Source organism: Schistocerca cancellata, chromosome 8 (genome assembly GCF_023864275.1).
Source record: "Schistocerca cancellata isolate TAMUIC-IGC-003103 chromosome 8, iqSchCanc2.1, whole genome shotgun sequence".
Taxonomy (NCBI): domain Eukaryota; kingdom Metazoa; phylum Arthropoda; class Insecta; order Orthoptera; family Acrididae; genus Schistocerca; species Schistocerca cancellata.
Window position 1 is genome coordinate 282,670,867 of NC_064633.1, and position 20,215 is coordinate 282,691,081.

Sequence of the window (20,215 nt, forward strand, 5' to 3'; positions counted from 1 at the left end):
TTTGTAACACAACGTAAACGTGGTACGTAATTAACAAATGCTACCCTGAAACTTCCTGGCATGTTAAAACTGTGTGCCGGAGCGAGACTCGAACTTGAGTCCTTTGCCTATTGCGGGCATTTGCTCTATCGATTAAGCTATCCAAGCACGATTGACCACCAATCCCCACCGCTTTAGTTCCACCATTTCGAGTCTCGCTCTGGCACACAGTTTTGCTCTGCAAGGAAGTTTCGTATCGGCGCAGACTTCGCTGCAGACTGAAAATTTCATTCTCGGAACGTTAATCTCTAATGTGGGAATTAAAGTGTGTTTCACTCAATTATTTGTTCGTAATTTCTCTCCCGCATGTCCTTAAAAATGTTTCCACACGCTCTCATTCTCCTATGATCACTGGTTTTTTCGTGGGGGCCCACTTAAGAATCGTCTAAAGGATTACAGAGAGCAGTCGAACAGTGCTGAACTTATTACAGTTTGTATTGTCCACAGACGAGGCCTCATTCAACCGCGATGGCATTCTCAGCTGCCTCAATAGCCCTGTCCATAAAAACGCTATTGGAAATTTTCTTCCGCGAGGTTCTTGACGTTATGTGCCAACTCCGCCACTTTTGAAGTGCGCAGTGGAATGATTGGAAGTTCGGTTCCTGGGCGCGGCGTGCCCACCTGTGGCTCCGCCTGCGTGCCGCAGACTGGTGGCTCAGCAGCCATCGCCGGCGGTTGCGCCAGGCTGCGCTGCCCCTTCCAGTTTCCAGTCTGCGCTGGGAAAGTGGCGGCCGTGACGTCACAGCCCACCTGGCCTCGTCAGCGCCAGTCGCGACCGAGCCGCTGCCGTGTGCGGCCATGACACGCACTCCCTGACGTCCCGCGCACGTTTCACTGCTGACTTCTGCTACAGCGTCGTCCTGCGGAACACTTGTGCGTCGCCGGTGCTTTCTGTTCTCCGAGACAAAGACACGTGTTTAGTTGCTGGAGGCGCCATGGCTAGCGTGTCGTCCGCTGTGCTTCGTCTCGCCGCGGCAGTGCTGCTCAACGCCTGCTTCATAAAGGTAAGGCGGCGACGGCAAAGTAGTGCGTTTTTCTCGTGCTAGACAGACCACTGCCCAGCACTATACAGATGAAGCGTCAGCTGTGTGCCGACTACGATCACAGCTGCTCTGCCGCGAGCCCACGTTGGCTTGTATCCACCACACTCCCAGTCCCACAGAAAGGACGCCAATGGCAGTTTCAAGACGAATGTGTGCTCTCCCTAGCACTGACGACGTAATTTATATTACGACGTGATGGCAGTGTGGTATTCAGGGTTTTATCACCTGAAGAGAACGATTTTATATCTCGCCTAACATGATGCTGTGAGTACTTTTATGAATATGATGACGGTCAGATGACTGAAACTGGTTGTATAAATATTTTACCAGCATCTCAGGGCGGTAATATGACATTTTTCAAACATGTAAGAGCTCTGGGGCACCACCTCATGAAAATATATTGCGCGAGTCTGCATTTATACCAGTCCAAGATAAATCTAACGTCATTATTCAACGCAAAACACAAATTGATTCATCTTTTTTTCTGTTTTGATACTATTATGAATGATTTAGTGTGTCTCTAACTTCCTTATATTGCGAAAGATCGCTCTCTAAAGTTAACATCACCAAGCCTTTTTTTGTGTGTAATAGGGGTATAACCTTTATTTGTATTTATAGTTCTTATTTATTTTGTAATCAATTGCTTGTTGAGGTGCTGCCGCGGGCAGACCATAGCAGGATAGAAGATGCAGCATAGCGGACAGACGTTTTTGTATCATAATTGAGATGCATAACGATGATTGCCCAGTTTCCACGTGATCGTATGGTATTGTAGAGGACTGAAATAGTGTAATGTAGAACTGTAATCGATTGCAAATGAAGTAAGACCTATAAACACAGCTACAGGAGCAATCCCTGCTACATAAAGATACAGCAGCAGCTGTAGTCCCGTGGTCTGTTATTGTAATCTGGTGTACGGAGATAAGAATTTCTTGTACGCTTTGTACAACATATCCTCCAGGGAGAGGGGAATGTGAATTAGTGCGTTTTTCTGTGAACTTCAGTACCCGCGATTAGCCACATAATATAAGCTATTCTCTATAACATTGTTTATCTTCACGAGATTAACTAATCTAGGATACCTCTCATGCTAAACGTATTTCCAGCAGTGAAGTTTTTTCACGTTAGTTTCCTATTTTTTTCGATGCAATTTCTCTTCTTTGTTTCTTTCGTTGTCTTTCAGGTGATAAAAATATCACACTATTTTAATTGTCTATCCTCCTTTCCCCGTTGGTGTGACGTCGCTTTCGAAAATTCTTAGCTAAACACACAAAGATGCATCTCTTGCCTCGGTTTATGCTTAGCACATATCGCTATGGAATAAAATACAGGGTGAGTAAGAAGGATAGGTACACGCTTAAAATAATTCTAAGCAAAAAACTTCATATGGACATACACCCTATTCCGAGTGGTTTCCGAGACAGAACAAATTTAATATCACATTTGTACGTTTTTCTTGAATCACGCGTAAACCGCACCCTCCAGCGAAAACGTGTCGCAGTACACAATTAAACTACGTTAAATTTCCTCCAAAATAGCTTATATTTCTCGCGCGATGCGCGTACTCTGTAGCTTAGGTAGATTTTATAGGCCAGTTTGAGAGAGTTTCCCGACTTGATGGACCAAAAGCCTCCTGTATCAAAATTTTCGCCTTAGCTTCTTCTACACTACTGTGGTACCTTGTAAACAATGACAATATTTGAATAATGCAGAAAATAAATAACAATGTATATATTTGTTCTATCTATCTTACAATTTAGAATAGGGCATATGTTCAACTGTTTTTTTTTTCTTTTCTTTGGTTCAGTCACTAATAATATCAGCCCTCAAAGCGTGTACTTCCTCCAGACTCATCCTGTATAACCTATGTGTATGGATCCAACCATGTACCTTCGCTTTCCCTTTAATTTCTTGGTCCATTTGGGACTTTCCCACCTTCAGGGTCCTATACAACACATGGTATATTTCTCTTTTCTGCTCTAAAGTGATTGTAACGTTAGTGTCAACTTACCACAATGTTGACCTGTTATTACGGTGGAGTACCCTGCCATTGGTTCAGATGGCTCTGAGTACTATGGGACTTAACTGCAGTGGTCATCAGTCCCCTAGAACTTAGGACTACTTAAACCTAACTAACCTAAGGACATCACACACACCCATGCCCGAGGCAGGATTCGAACCTGCGACCGTAGCGGTCGCGCGGTTCCAGACTGTAGTGCGTAGAACCGCTCGGTCACTCCGGCCGGCCATTTAATAAGAGTCTTACCTTGTGATGAGGTGTGTCATATTAACTATGAATTGCCTGCTCGCGTCTTATAAAGCAAAAATACCAAATAATGTTTATCTGAGGCACTACTTACGACTGATTGTATGGAAAAGAAACATACATAAGCAGTCAGTTTTTTGTCTATGTAAGCAGTTTGGGCGAGGTGTTTCAGTTTCCTTCCCATATCGCTGTTGTTATGTCAGCGACATTCACCACACTAACTTGTTCATCCATCTTAACATCGTTCTATCAAACGTGTATACAGCAGCCAACGTATATTACGACCTTCCGGCTTTTCACACTGGAGTGCTCGTGTGCCTGGTTCGAATTGTCGCTATCCTTCCGGGAACTGCAGCGATTCACACCTCGCGTGACAGGAATGTGAATGAGCGCATGGTTCTGTGAACTTCTGACTAATGCCCGTCGCAGACAACTCAATAGTTGCTCTCTAGAATAGTCGTCTCTTCCTAGGCGCAGGTATCAAATGTTTTCTTTCCCTTAATTCAATTTGTTTCGACGAGAAAATATTAATATTGCGATTTATTTGTTAGGGAAGGTTGCTTAAGGTTTTACGTCATTTTATCGTCGAGTACTATTACCGCCTCGGCTCATGGTGATACGCTACAACCAACGTTCTCTACATAAATTTTACTGTAACGGTGCCACTTTGGTGGAAAAGACTAGCGAAAAGAAAAACGGAAAAGTGCAAGTAAGACTCACGCTCGAGTGTTTCATAAAAACTGAATTATGTACATAGCTCATCTATAGGTTTTGACGCATGAGTTTGCGAGCATCAAAATATTTGACATATGGCCGTATCTTAGAGTGCACTTAGCTAAAAGATCAAATTTTTTGCACGGTCAAGGGACAGTAAATTTTAACTTCATAACTCTATCCGTTCCTGAGAGAGAAAAAATAATATCTTAACAGACTGATAAACTGACAACGAAGTGATCGTATAGGAGAAGCATTTCATTTTTTATCGATCTAGCCACGGAAAATTTGGCTTTAGGAATTTAAGAATTTCTTGTCACTTACTGTGCCTTTGATCTCTACAATACTATTCGCAAGTACCAGATGGTACCGTGTTTACGATTACAAGGTAACCTGTGTCCCTTACTCGAATTCCCTGAGCGAATGAGTATACAGGTAGGAGCAGACTATAACAAGTCATAGCTAGTAAAACGTGGCGGTGTTCAAGACATGCTTCGGACTCATGAGTGATCGACTTGTTACTATTACCGTCTTTAGTTTTAATAGCCGTCATTGTAACTGTTTAGTATGATTGCAACAGAGGAACGGTATTGCCAGACAAAAATTCTTTCCGAGTTTTAGTGCCCAATACGCAATGTAGATTATGCGAGGAAAAAAAGTTAGCTGTCATCTGTTCAAATGGCTCTGAGCACTATGGGACTGAACATCTGAGGTCATCAGTCCCTTAGAACTACTTAAACCTAACTAACCTAAGGACATCACACACATCCATGCCCGAGGCAGGATTCGAACCTGCGACCGTAGCAATCACGCGGTTCCGGACCGAAGTGCCTAGAACCGCACGGCCACCACGGCCGGCAGCTGTCATCTGTACTCCCGATCAGTTTTGTTTCAGAAGAATTCCTCGAATCGACGTTCACCATGGGACGCTGGTGGCAGTTCTATATATGACGCAATAATGTGCAAGTTTCGGATGAATTTCGTTTCACTGTTGCTTTGCCCGTGGCAAAAGTTGTGAATGTCTTCCATCACTGGCCTTTCAGCTTAGGAATAAGCCCTTCCCTCCCTCCTCCTAGCTCACGCTTCTGAATCATTGCAAAGCATAATAAAGTGCTCTTGTGATGTGTCATCTGGAGTGATGGGCCTTACTGACTCATCGTAGATGAGACTCATTGCGGTGCTGAGGTATGTCACATACGACACTAGCTGAGACATCGCACCATTCTTTTCGTATCTGCTCTGTAATACACCCATACAAATTTTACTTGGAATGACTTCGGGCGCGAAAGCTTGAGCACAAACGACACTTGTTTGACTACCACCCAGCAACAAGGGGCTTTGAAACAACTGAATAACATGTTCGTTTTGTGCTCTGCTATTTTTGCTGAAACTTACTTTGATATTTACCACTGTCCATGAAAAATGTCTGATTTAAAGGTTCAGATTCCATATTAGCTAAGTGTACCTCCTCTTCGATTGAATGAAACATTTTGTAGTCAAAATAGTACTACCTCTAGTAGCACTTCGTCGTGTTCAGACAAACTTTACACTCAACGAACACCGGTACAGATTTACCTCTAGTTGATGTCTTCACTTTGCTTTCTTTTCATACATTGTCGTCCGTGGTGAACACACTATATTAAGAGCAATATACCGCCTTTTGTAATGTCCAAGATCATAAATCGTGATGAGTTCAGTGTAATTATTGTCTTCAAATAACAGTGTCATTTCTGTTCGTCTCATTGCGTATTTCTTTCAGTTACCTTCTGTGGCATATGTTGCAGTTCTTTGTACGTATGGTCCAAGCTTCATCGAACTGTGTTACTTAGCAGTGACACACATGCCAAATATACTTTCGCCCGTATTTTTACACACCAGTGTGTAAAAGGCAGTTTCCTGGTTTTTAGTCCAGAAGGGCAAATGCGCTTGAAGAGCCAGAGAAACTGGTATAGGCTGCGTATTCAAATACAGAGATATGTAAACAGGCAGAATACGGCGCTACGGTCTGCAACGCCTATGTAAGACAACAAGTGTCTGGCGCAGTTGCTAGATCGGTTACTGCTGCTACACTAACAGGTTAACAAAATTTAAGTGCGTTTGAACGTGGTGTTCTGGTCGTTGCACGAACGATGGGACACAGCATCTCCGAGGTAGCGATGAAGTGGGGATTTTCCCGTGCGACCATTTCACGAGTGCACCCGGAATAACAGGAATCCGGTAAAACATCAAATCTCCGACATCGCTGCGGCCGGGAAGACATCCTCCAAGAACGGGATCAACGACGACTGAAGTCAATCGTTTAACGTGACAGAAGTGCAACCCTTCCGCAGATTACAACGCGGGGCCACCAACAAGTGTCAGCGTGCGAACTATCATCGATATGGCCTTTCGGAGCCAAAAGCCTATTCGTGTACCCTTGATGACTGCACTACACAAAGATTTACGCCTTGCCTGGATCCGTCGACACGACATTGGATTGTTGATGACTGGAAACATGTTGCCTGGTCGGACGAGTCTCGTTTCAAATTGTATCGAGCGGATTTACGTGCACGGGTATGGGGACAACCTCGTGAATCCATGCGCCCTACATGTCAGCAGAGGACTGTTCAAGCTGGTGGAGGATCTGTAATGGTGCTGCGCGTGTGCAGTTGGAGTGATATGGATCTGACAGGTGACACGTACGTAAGCATCCTGTCTGATCACCTGCATCCATTCGAGTCCATTGAGCCTTCCGACGGACTTGCAATTCCAGCAGAACAATGCGACACTCCACACGTTCAGAATTGCTACAGAATGACTCCAGGAACACTCTTCTGAGTTTAAACAGTACCGCTGGCCACCAGACTCCCCAGACATGAACATTATTGAGCATATCTGGCATGGTTTGCAACGTGGTGTTCAGAAGAGATATCCACCCTGTGGTATTCTTACGGATTTATGGACAGCCCTGCAGAACGTATGTTATCAGTTCCCTCGAGCACTACTCCAGACATTAGTCGAGTCCATGCTACGTCGTGTTGCGACGCTTCTGCGTGCTCGCGGGAGCCATACACGATATTAGGCAGGTGTACCAGTTTATTTGGCTCTTCAGTGTAGAACAGCCAACGGACATATGTGGAACAGCGAAAATATTAAAACTCATTAACACCTGAATCAGTTAGGCAAAGGTGTGTGGTTATGAAACGAAATACACTCCTGGAAATTGAAATAAGAACACCGTGAATTCATTGTCCCAGGAAGGGGAAACTTTATTGACACATTCCTGGGGTCAGATACATCACATGATCACACTGACAGAACCACAGGCACATAGACACAGGCAACAGAGCATGCACAATGTCGGCACTAGTACAGTGTATATCCACCTTTCGCAGCAATGCAGGCTGCTATTCTCCCATGGAGACGATCGTAGAGATGCTGGATGTAGTCCTGTGGAACGGCTTACCATGCCATTTCCACCTGGCGCCTCAGTTGGACCAGCGTTCGTGCTGGACGTGCAGACCGCGTGAGACGACGCTTCATCCAGTCCCAAACATGCTCAATGGGGGACAGATCCGGAGATCTTGCTGGCCAGGGTAGTTGACTTACACCTTCTAGAGCACGTTGGGTGGCACGGGATACATGCGGACGTGCATTGTCCTGTTGGAACAGCAAGTTCCCTTGCCGGTCTAGGAATGGTAGAACGAGGGGTTCGATGACGGTTTGGATGTACCGTGCACTATTCAGTGTCCCCTCGACGATCACCAGTGGTGTACGGCCAGTATAGGAGATCGCTCCCCACACCATGATGCCGGGTGTTGGCCCTGTGTGCCTCGGTCGTATGCAGTCCTGATTGTGGCGCTCACCTGCACGGCGCCAAACACGCATACGACCATCATTGGCACCAAGGCAGAAGCGACTCTCATCGCTGAAGACGACACGTTTCCATTCGTCCCTCCATTCACGCCTGTCGCGACACCACTGGAGGCGGGCTGCACGATGTTGGGGCGTGAGCGGAAGACGGCCTAACGGTGTGCGGGACCGTAGCCCAGCTTCATGGAGACGGTTGCGAATGGTCCTCGCCGATACCCCAGGAGCAACAGTGTCCCTAATTTGCTGGGAAGTGGCGGTGCGGTCCCCTACGGCACTGCGTAGGATCCTACGGTCTTGGCGTGCATCCGTGCGTCGCTGCGGTCCGGTCCCAGGTCGACGGGCACGTGCACCTTCCGCCGACCACTGGCGACAACATCGATGTACTGTGGAGACCTCACGCCCCACGTGTTGAGCAATTCGGCGGTACGTCCACCCGGCCTCCCGCATGCCCACTATACGCCCTCGCTCAAAGTCCGTCAACTGCACATACGGTTCACGTCCACGCTGTCGCGGCATGCTACCAGTGTTAAAGACTGCGATGGAGCTCCGTATGCCACGGCAAACTGGCTGACACTGACGGCGGCAGTGCACAAATGCTGCGCAGCTAGCGCCATTCGACGGCCAACACCGCGGTTCCTGGTGTGTCCGCTGTGCCGTGCGTGTGATCATTGCTTGTACAGCCCTCTCGCAGTGTCCGGAGCAAGTATGGTGGGTCTGACACACCGGTGTCAATGTGTTCTTTTTTCCATTTCCAGGAGTGTATATCTCAGTTACGATATGTGATAGTTATTTTTATCCGCAAGACTAACCGTATTAGTCTTCCGTTCCACTTCATGAGACCGTCGGGAGAAACTGACGACATTAAGTTATCTTCTTATTGTGTCGGTATAGAACGCGTTTCTCGTGAATGAAGTAGCGCTGTTTTGCTACAGAAAACACTTTCGCCCCAAACGCGACGTCCGTGTCAAGGTGCGCTGCCAGATCGCTTGCGTAACGCGGCAGTGCCGAAGGAAGGACGCACTGCTCTTGGTCCCGCCCAAGCCTGCTACACAGTAGTGCCACAGACAATATAGCGCAGTACTGTGCTGGAGTGCAACGCTCTACTTCAAAGTAGCATGCGCTCTAAAAGGTGCTTCGAATGTGTACACTGCTATCAGATTGCAACTACTATGACATGTTTCAGGGATCCCACCTATTGGTCCTGTATCAGCTGTGGGGATGGACAAATTTTTGTGCTTGATTATACACGGTATTTAAGGAAGAACAATATTTTTGAAAGTTGCAACAGTATGAAGCGGTCGTCTTAATTAAATAACCTCCGAATGAAACACCTAATTCGCAAACAGGATGGCACAGTGGTTTTTCTGCCACAGAATATGCTACTTAGTGTATTATATATCATCTCATGCCAGACTTGTAGATGCAGACCTCAACCTAACCTGTAGGCAGATTATAGGTATAAAAAATTAACAAACACCGTCTCAAACACAATTCTGTATTACCGACTACCAGTTCCAATCTGTGCTGCAGATCATCTTCCGGTACAATTTATAACACAAAGTTAGGCAGCAACAATAAAAAGTTAAAAAAGTGTGCTATTACAAACCACCATCAAACTGAAGATAACTGCCATTTATTGTTCCACCTCCGTTGTACATGTTTAATTAGATTACTATGTTTCGATCACACTGGATCATCTTCAGATCTAAGTAGATGCGTCAACAATGGATCAAAAAAGTACTGTCAAATCTATTTTGAACAGACAGGTTTTTTCTTTTTTTTCTCACAAGTGACATGAATGGACAAAATGCAAGAAATATTCTCTGTGGAAATACCGGATGCACTCAAGTTTTCCCGCGGCGGGGATACGTCACCAAGCTTCCTGCAGGGCCGGCTCGTGCTTACGTCATGAGCTGCACTTGACTTTCGTGTTGTTACCCTTCGTATCGTCTGTCGCATTCAGCGCAGGGCATGCTGACAATCCGTCTGTTTAGTTAGATGACCATTTGAGTCGTGCTGGTCTGTATGAAAGTCCATTGTCTTAACCACTAAGCCTCCTCTCGGTTGTACTAGCTTTCTGACACTGCGATTCAACGACGGCGGATTTTCCTCGTTTCTCGACCTTTCTCGGTGCTGACATCATATCTAAGACCAAGTATGTAATCACCTCATCGTCTGTAGGACCTGAAGCCATTATTCTCTCTTCATTTAAAAAATTGCTTCGAAACAAAGATAGTTCCATCAGAGATTTAAAAGAAACTAAAGAGCCTTATGGATGTGAACCATAAGTAAACAGACAAAGATCGACATAAAATTCCTTAAAAGCAGCAACCGCCTTCCACATAATCTTATAACAAAAGTAAAATACCATACACAAAAAGCCGTAGTAGAAGGAAAAGAAATAATAATTATACAGACCTACGCAAAGGAACGCACAGGGAAAACAAAAGAAAATTTTAATAAGTACCGTTTACCTAGGGACATGACGACTTGCAAACAACAAAAACTAAGTACAGACAAATTACATACACCCTTCTCACAGCACTCACCGACCTGCAAATCCTATCACAAGTAATATCCCTTCACAACATTTTCGAAAGCTGTTAACGCAGCAAACAACAGCTAAAAAGTTATTAACAGATCAATGTTGACAGCTGAACGTAATAAATAATTGTAGTAATAAAACATTACAAATCTAGAACATAAATAATAGTTTCCTTTTTTATAGCATTTCGGGATATGTATATAATATATCATTGAGGAATCCTGAGTAATTACAGATGACACACTATAGCAAAATATCAGCTGTTCAAAAATGGTTCTAATGGCTCTGAGCACTACGGGACTTAACTTCTGAGGTCATCAATCCCCTAGAACTTAGAACTACTTAAACCTAACCTAAGGACATCACACACATCCATGCCCGAGGCAGGATTCGAACCTGCGACCGTAGCGGTCGCGCGGTTCCGGACTGTGAGCCTAGAACCGCTCGGCCACTCCGGCCGGCTTATCAGCTGTACTACAGACGACAGACAGCTACAAAATAAGTATTTTATCATCATCATCATCATCAGTCATTTCTATCACTAAATGATGATGCCTCTCTAAGTACTAAGCTCAGGTGTCTGCAACTTCTTTTTACAAAATTAAAGGTCTTGGACGATATTCAACCAGTTGACTCCAGCGATCTTCCTATCGGTCTGATGATCGTCGTTTTGGACCCTCTCTATCTCTGACTCCATTCGAGCACCGCCTTTGTCTATTGGTCATTTATTGTGGCGACATGGCCGGCCCATTGGCGTTTCGTAGCGGATTTTCTCTCCAGGATATGCTTGACATCGGTAATTGATCTTACTTCTTCCCTTTTTTTATCTTTCCTTGTAAATCCCAACATAAATCTCTCCGTGTCTCGCTGTGTCGTTCTAAGTACCCATCTTGTATATTCATGAAGTGTTAAGGTTTCACAGCCGTAAATCAAAACAGGTACTGTCGTGCAAGCGTTAGTTGAGCAAAAGGCAAAGGTTGCCTGTGTCGTTTGTACGAAACTTCTACTGATTTTGCTAGTGTTTTTACGGACAAACTCAAGAGTTTTCAATTCACACAGGAGTAAACAAGGTGGTCCCAACTATCTCAAACTGATATGTACTGTCGGAAATGGCAGTGTCAAAACTGAAGTGAGAAGAAAACGGAATTAGAATCTATTATGTCTCCGTGCTCGTCATCAAATATGTGGAGTCTAGGAAGCCTGCTTACTCAGTTCGACAGACATACAATCCAAACAAGTCGTATTAATGAGTTCTATTACAAAAGGGAAAGATACAATACTTAACTGTGCAATTATACTGGTGTGTCGCAAGCAAAGGGCGACGTACGAAATATTAAATCTTCTTCAGTATAAACAATTCCAAGTATGTGCCACATAGAGTGGACAAGCGAAGTAACGAGCACTGACGATTCTGTCAGAGTCGCTAGTCTTGAAGCCGCTATTCAACTGGGGCGTCGCCAGTCTGTTGCGGCGCTTATGTCCTCTTCGCATAGGGGCCGCTGCTGTCTCGTTGTCGTCCTGGAGAGTGGTCGGTCAGCGTGCTATTGGCTGACGTCTTTTCACAGCCATCTCTTCTCTATCGTTCCCGAATGGCCTGTCGGCACTTGACTTTGCGCCGTAACAGAATCAACGGGAAGAGACTTAGGAACCATAGATTTACAGATGATATTGAACTACTGGCAAATGACTTTGAAGAACTACAGACGTTCGTATCGGATCTCGTCTTGGAATGTCAGGTTGCGGGACAGAACATAAGCCATCCTAATTCAAAAGTTACGTCTAATAAGTAGAGCACGATAGGAAACGTAGGACTCAATGTAAGAGAATACATCATCATGGCCGGCTTTTAGATGTGACGGGAGACATAAGATTGGAGATCTTTCCAACACATCAAGCTAGGCTGGCAAGCTTTCGAAAGACTTTCAGTTATTTTCAGGTCAAACATGGCGGTAAAACGGAAAAAAATAATTTTTAGTTAGTATTTAATATTACGGTATATGTTTTGTCAACAACGTTATACAGTAATCCCAAAACTCTATAAAGACCTGTTGTTACGAAAAACTTTTACCTGTTATTAGAGAGAAAATAAAATGAACTCACTGATGATGGTGAAACTTGACCGAAACATGGGAAGACAATTATGTATACTCTAGGCAGAACCCTGTTTCCGCAATTATGTATTGGAAATGAAACACGGACAGAAAGCGAGCCTCAATCACAAGGCGCCTAAGACTTCTTGATAAAGAAGCCATAATGAAGGTGAAATGAGCGTAAGAAAAGCAATGGTAAAAGTATTTCATGATTTCGAAAATAGAATTTTGTCAATCGATCTGATCGAAATACTGAGAAGTTTTGGTCTTACGTAAAGGCAGTAGAAGACCCATAATACTATCCGTCAAGCATCACAAAGTGATTTTCGGAGTTTGGAGGAGTTGACTCTAAGATAACTCTGCCTTTCAGCAGGATATCAGCTTCGTCACAGATATGTGTGGCCAGTAACACACCGTCAAACCTACCGCTTTAGAAGTCCCGTCTTTGGCGTTGGTTTGGAATTTAAATCGTCTATTACTGTGTGCCCTGTAGATGAAGGACTGAGAGACATGTATGCTGATAAGTGAAGAAAATAAGTGATACATAAAAACAAAGATGACCGATTTGAAAGAGTGGGTGGACTGTTCGTTCTAGAACCCTAACGGTAAAAATATTAAGCTTCCTCCACTGCTTCGATGATTTGTGTTTCCATCTGACAGAGGTACAGAATTCCGGAAAGTCCGCAGCTCGTGGTCGTGCGGTAGCGTTCTCGCTTCCCGCGCCCGGGTTCCCGGGTTCGATTCCCGGCGGGGTCAGGGATTTTCTCTGCCTCGTGATGACTGGGTGTTGTGTGATGTCCTTAGGTTAGTTAGGTTTAAGTAGTTCTAAGTTCTAGGGGAGTGATGACCATAGATGTTAAGTCCCATAGTGCTTAGAGCCATTTGAACCATTTGAATTCCGGAAAATGTGTGTTTCCGCTATTCCGATAAACGCCAAAAGTACAGATATTTAGTGATTGTGACGCACGCATGTCAGTATTTTACAGCCATTATATTCAGACAACAGAAAATGCTTAGCTACCTTAAAAACGAAGTACTTTAAGTTACTTATATTCACACTTCTACTCTTAATTGGTTATTATTGTTTTTCCCCCTTGAGCTTGTAGAGAATTACACCAGACGCGTTTCTACTCTTATAAATAAAAGCGAACAGCGTTTGGTGTAATTCTCTTTAATTAAGTTGCAGTAAGCTCATGACGGAAAACCAATAATAACTGATTTCAACAGCTGCTGCAGAAGATGGCCTTGCAGACAAACGTACTACTCTTAATTGTTTTGTAATACAATTGGATGGCCGGCCGTGGTGGCCAAGCGGTTAAAGGCGCTACAGTCTGGAACCGCGCGGCCGCTACGGTCGCAGGTTCGAATCCTGCCTCGGGCATGGATGTGTGTGATGTCCTTAGGTTAGTTAGGTTTAAGTAGTTCTAAGTTCTAGGGGACTGATGACCTTAGAAGTTAAGTCCCATAGTGCTCAGAGCCATTTGAACAATTTTTTACAATTGGATGTTCCTTTGGTTTTCTGAATGAGTTTCATGAATCCTTTTGTGTATGTCAACAGATTTGTAGAAGAATGGGATTCTAAAAGAACCAACACGATGGACTTGGGAAGGAATAACGTTATCAAACATTTCTTTTGTGTTCGACCAGGTTCTCCTAAACACACAGTGAAAGCGATTTAAGAGAAAATGTGGAGGGATTGAATAATATTTTACAATTTGCAAGAAAAAAAACTAGTAATAAAAGTAATGGAATAAGTAAATTCGTTTAAATATTTCGGGGCAAATACATCGATACATAATATTAACTCGGATGTGATGCAAAATATACAGAAACAAAGCGCTATAAATGGTTGTATAGGAAGGCACGTTGGCGGAGCTATAACACTAAGACTGCACAACGCGGTGGCTGAGCCTGTTCTTATGTATATTACGAAAACTGGATTCTAAGAAAAGGAAAAGAACAAGGACTTGAAGCACCTGGGATGAAGACCCTGAGGTCACTTCATGGATTAACGTCAAGAGACAGAGTGCGAAGTGTAGATATAAGACTGCAACTAGGTATGAACACGACAATGGTTCAAATGGCTCTGAGCACTATGGGACTTAACATCTGAGGTCATCAGCCCCCTAGACTTAGAACTACGTAAACCTAACTAACCTAAGGACATTACACACATCCATGCCCGAGGCAGGATTCGAACCTGCGACCGTAGCAGCAGCGCGGTTCCGGACTGAAGCGCCTGGAATACGACAATGACAGAAGAGATTAGGCACTACCCCCCAAAAAAAAGAAATCGTATGGCCACATCAGAAGAATGCCACCCGAGCGCCTGCCATGCTGAGTATTACATTTTAAGCAAACTGGACGGAGACAAAAGTTCTGTTAAATTCCTTCGGTTTCTGAACGGGTCAACGCCAAGCCCTTGAAATGAAAGATGAAGAAGAAGAAGAAGAAGTGGATGTTCATCTTCAGGCATTTATAAGTCCTTCGTATCACGACGTGTAATGTAATACGTGACAATTGCTTTGTAACTGCCTTTCAAGAGTTCTTTTTTTACCACATGGGGCTAATATCTTTACTCACAATAATTTTCAGAAAACGCTGTCGGGAAGTACGAGCGGTCCAGTCACGCAGTGAGAGTGTGAGGAGTTAGTATATAGGTGCTAAGAACTTCGGGGTAGTGCGGTTGCCTGCAGGCCTTGAAGGCGTTCTCGAAAGGTACTGTACGCCACGCAGACCTGAGAGGTGAGCATTAATTTGCGCACCGCGAAGTTGACCGACGGTGATACAAGAAAGTCATGCAATTGTTCGTGGGCATGCGCTGGAGATGGACAGGGATCGGTCAGATATGGGCTACAACCATTTTTTAGATATTACCTACAGTTACACACTACGAAGCTGACCGATAGTATTACAAGGAAATAATGTTTTTCATGTGCCGTCGACATCGAGATCATTAGAGACAATGAAAGAATGCAAATTTAATTCTGCATCGGGAGTTGTGTCGGTATAAATCATTCTGGCAGATCAAAAGTGTGCACCTGGCTGGGACTCGAGCCCGGAACGATACGTTCGCGGGCAGTGCTTTCACCGGCTGAACTATGCATGCACGATCCACGACCCGCATTTACGCCTCTCCTACCACTGATTTTATTTATTTATTTTGGCTTTAGGCAACAATAGGCTTACAGCCAGCAGTATTTATAACGGTACAAAGTTAGCATAAAAACTTTGAGTTAAGGCAAAATGAAGGAGTAACCTTAGCTTTGGGGATAACCAAAACGCTAAGGTAATTACATTACGTACAAGTATGGTCTTCAAATGTTTTCAGATGGAGTGACTAATTCAAGATACTTTGAGTCTACATATACAGAGATACCACTTCGTAATGTATAAATTATACAAGGGAACAATAGTTGGAATTCTTATATAAAATTCAAACCAGGCTGTCTTCTTAACAGTACTCGAGACACATGGTCTTATACACTCCTGGAAATGGAAAAAAGAACACATTGACACAGGTGTGTCAGACCCACCATACTTGCTCCGGACACTGCAAGAGGGCTGTACAAGCAATGATCACACGCATGGCACAGCGGACACACCAGGAACCGCGGTGTTGGCCGTCGAATGGCGCTAGCTGCGCAGCATTTGTGCACCGCCGCCGTCAGTGTCAGCCAGTTTGCCGTGGCATACGGAGCTCCATCGCAGTCTTTAACACTGGTAGCATGCCGCGACAGCGTGGACGTGAACCGTATGTGCAGTTGACGGACTTTGAGCGAGGGCGTATACTGGGCATGCGGGAGGCCGGGTGGACGTACCGCCGAATTGCTCAACACGTGGGGCGTGAGGTCTCCACAGTACATCGATGTTGTCGCCAGTGGTCGGCGGAAGGTGCACGTGCCCGTCGACCTGGGACCGGACCGCAGCGACGCACGGATGCACGCCAAGACCGTAGGATCCTACGCAGTGCCGTAGGGGACCGCACCGCCACTTCCCAGCAAATTAGGGACACTGTTGCTCCTGGGGTATCGGCGAGGACCATTCGCAACCGTCTCCATGAAGCTGGGCTACGGTCCCGCACACTGATAGGCCGTCTTCCGCTCACGCCCTAACATCGTGCAGCCCGCCTCCAGTGGTGTCGCGACAGGCGTGAATGGAGGGACGAATGGAGACGTGTCGTCTTCAGCGATGAGAGTCGCTCCTGCCTTGGTGCCAATGATGGTCGTATGCGTGTTTGGCGCCGTGCAGGTGAGCGCCACAATCAGGACTGCATACGACCGAGGCACACAGGGCCAACACCCGTCATCATGGTGTGGGGAGCGATCTCTTACACTGGCCGTACACCACTGGTGATCGTCGAGGGGACACTGAATAGTGCACGGTACATCCAAACCGTCATCGAACCCATCGTTCTACCATTCCTAGACCGGCAAGGGAACTTGCTGTTCCAACAGGACAATGCACGTCCGCATGTATCCCGTGCCACCCAACGTGCTCTAGAAGGTGTAAGTCAACTACCCTGGCCAGCAAGATCTCCGGATCTGTCCCCCATTGAGCATGTTTGGGACTGGATGAAGCGTCGTCTCACGCGGTCTGCACGTCCAGCACGAACGCTGGTCCAACTGAGGCGCCAGGTGGAAATGGCACGGCAAGCCGTTCCACAGGACTACATCCAGCATCTCTACGATCGTCTCCATGGGAGAATAGCAGCCTGCATTGCTGCGAAAGGTGAATATACACTGTACTAGTGCCGACATTGTGCATGCTCTGTTGCCTGTGTCTATGTGCCTGTGGTTCTGTCAGTGTGATCATGTGATGTATCTGACCCCAGGAATGTGTCAATAAAGTTTCCCCTTCCTGGAACAATGAATTCACGGTGTTCTTATTTCAATTTCCAGGAGTGTAGTATTAAATTTACATCTGTATGTTAGCTTGTTCCTGATATCAAACTGTACTTATTAGGGCGAATCGATACAGGTAGGAGGTAACACAGGTAGTAGGCAATTAGTTTCCTGTTCAGTATTTCTCGTGCTTCCTTGTTCTTGGTGCATGCCAGTATTACATACTTCACATCTGCCACGTCAGTTTGATCCTCGTCACAGTGTCTAGAGACCAGAACTTTTATAAAATATGTGGGGTAACACCTATGTCCCAGCCTTATGCGAAGGATTGACGTCACATGACGTTTACGTACTTAGTTTTACATAGTTGAACCACGGTATAAACGGTGCTGAGATAAAAGCCAATTGCGGTTCCATTTAAGGTAAGCAGCTTTCTTGATCGTAGGTTTGAAGTCAGTAGAGGTTCTAATAGATGCAATGATTTTTATTATATTTCTATAATCTTAATCAGTTTATTATTCGATGCAGATGCCCACCTGAAGCTGCTGAAGAGGCAAGGAATTGGCTGTACACAGTAATACACGGAACATTTTGATAGCCGGCCGGAGTGGCCGTGCGGTTCTAGGTGCTACAGTCTGGAACCGCGCGACCGCTACGGTCGCAGGTTCGCATCCTGCCTCGGGCATGGATGTGTGTGATGTCCTTAGGTTAGTTAGGTTTAAGTAGTTCTAAGTTCTAGGGGACTGATGACCTCAGAAGTTGTCCCATAGTGCTCAGAGCCATTTGAACCATTTTTGAGCCAACATTTTGATAACTAGTCATAAGAGGGATTGAGAAGAAGAAAGAAATGTAGAGATGAACAAAATGTGCAGGTTACCTCCCTTCTATTTAATTTTTTCGTACTTGTTAGAATTTCAAAACTTCGAGAACATGATCTGAGCACTGCAGCTGAAATCCCCCATTTGTTTTTAAGTTCTCTGTGGTTTCTGAGACAAGCTCAGGGGAAGTGCTCGATTGAAAAGAACATATTCGACTTCGACTTCCTTGCACATTCTACCCCAATCCACCTTGTACTGCATCTGATGATGATGATTGTTGTGTCAGCTACTGTGCGAGTCAGCATCGACACAAATAAGGAAGGAGAGAAGTTGGCGATGGCCGGTATCAGGAATCGAAAATGATTTGTACGTATCACATGTTGATTAATATAACATTTTATTTCTACAAAGAAAAGAGACTTAACTTCTTGATTCCTTTGTTTCCTGTGCCTCCCACATGCAAGTACTTTGACTATCCGTTTGCAACTACTTTAGGAATCTATTACTACTCGCAGAACGCAGGCTAAGAAACATATTCCTCTTACCCAGTGCTAATGCTCTAGAAGTCTGCTGTCGAACTGGGTCGACGAGCAATGGGCGCCTGGTTACATCAACGTTGACAGAGGGCGCTGAACTCTGTCTTGCTGGGGTTGTGGCCGTGCCTGCTCTTTCCATGACATGCGTGTCAGCGCCTTCTTAATGCCGTTTAGCGGCGCTGCGCTGGTCGGTGTGCAGTCGACGCTTTAGGAATGCACAGTGATTTAAAGAGATTAAAAACATATGATCATTAGTTCCTTATTCACTTCGCAGGACGGAACGTGAGTCGCCTCTGAGTATAGAGTAAGTCCCAAGTGCAAGAGTGAGACGTTTTTCTCACTGTTTGCGAAGCATGTATCTGAGACAGAACGAGGATACCAGCTCGGTATTTATCTAGTGGGATGTGGGAAAGAGCATAAAAACCAAACCCAGGCTGTACCATCTTACCAGGTAACGTTGTTTATCTGCGAGGCGGATTCGATCCGGATCAGGCGACGGGACGATAAGTTCTAAACTGACATACTGCTGTATTTGAAGGGCAATACTGGTTATCTTACAAGGAACGCCTTGAGTGGGAGGTTGCAAGTAATGTCTTTAGTAAGGCTCATTTGCTAGCCCACCCGGCTAGCCACGGGGTCTAACGCGCTGTTTCCCGAGCGAGCAGGCGTGCCGATCCCCGGCACGAATCCGCTCGGCGGATTAGTGTCGAGGTCCGGTGTGCAGCCAGTCTGTGAATGGTTTTTAAGGCGGTCTTCCATCTGCCTCGGCGAATGAGGGCTGGTTCCCCTTATTCCGGGTCAGTTACACTATGCTGGCGATTGCTGCGCAAACACTGTCTCCACGTAGGCGTACACCGTAATTACTCTGCCACGCAAACATTTGGGGTTATACTCGTCTGGTATGGGACGTTCCCGGGGGGGGGGGGGGGGGGCTGTTCCACTGGGGGCCGAACTGAACAATAGCCCTGGGTTCGGTGTGGGACGGCGGTGAGGTGGGTGGACTGCTGTGGCCTGTTGTGGAGTTGTGCACCACTGAGGGCTGCGGCGGGACGAAGCATCTCCGTCGTTTCTAAGTCCCCGGTACAATACACACAAAGCTCATTTGAAACTGTTGTGTTAATAATTGCCGGCCAGGGTGGCCGAGCGATTCTAGGCGCTACAGTCCGGAACCGCGCGACCTCTACGGTCGCAGGTTCGCATCCTGCCTCGGGCATGGATGTGTGTGATGTCCTTAGGTTAGTTAGGTTTAAGTAGTTCCAAGTTCTAGGGGACTGATGACCTCAGAAGTTAAGTCCCATAGTGCTCAGAGCCATTTGAACCATTTTATTTGTTAATAATTATGACAGGCAAAAATATTAGCTGCTAATGACTCACCATGTGCATCAGGAGGGCGACAGGAAATGAATGTCCGGGAGGGGCAGAGATCACTCTTCTATGGCATGCATGTGTTACGCTTCAACAAAATGCC

General features: G+C 45.5%; 1 protein-coding gene across 1 annotated transcript in view; it reads left to right on the forward strand.

Moving 5' to 3' along the window:
* The first annotated feature begins 776 nt into the window (after nucleotides 1-776).
* The window catches only part of LOC126094700 (uncharacterized), a 477,763-nt gene continuing 458,324 nt past the window's right edge, over nucleotides 777-20,215 (forward strand). Inside the window, exon 1 of the mRNA XM_049909228.1 lies at nucleotides 777-1,043. Coding sequence (XP_049765185.1) covers nucleotides 975-1,043 — 69 coding nt within the window. The 5' untranslated portion in view covers nucleotides 777-974. The remainder of the gene's footprint in view (nucleotides 1,044-20,215) is intronic.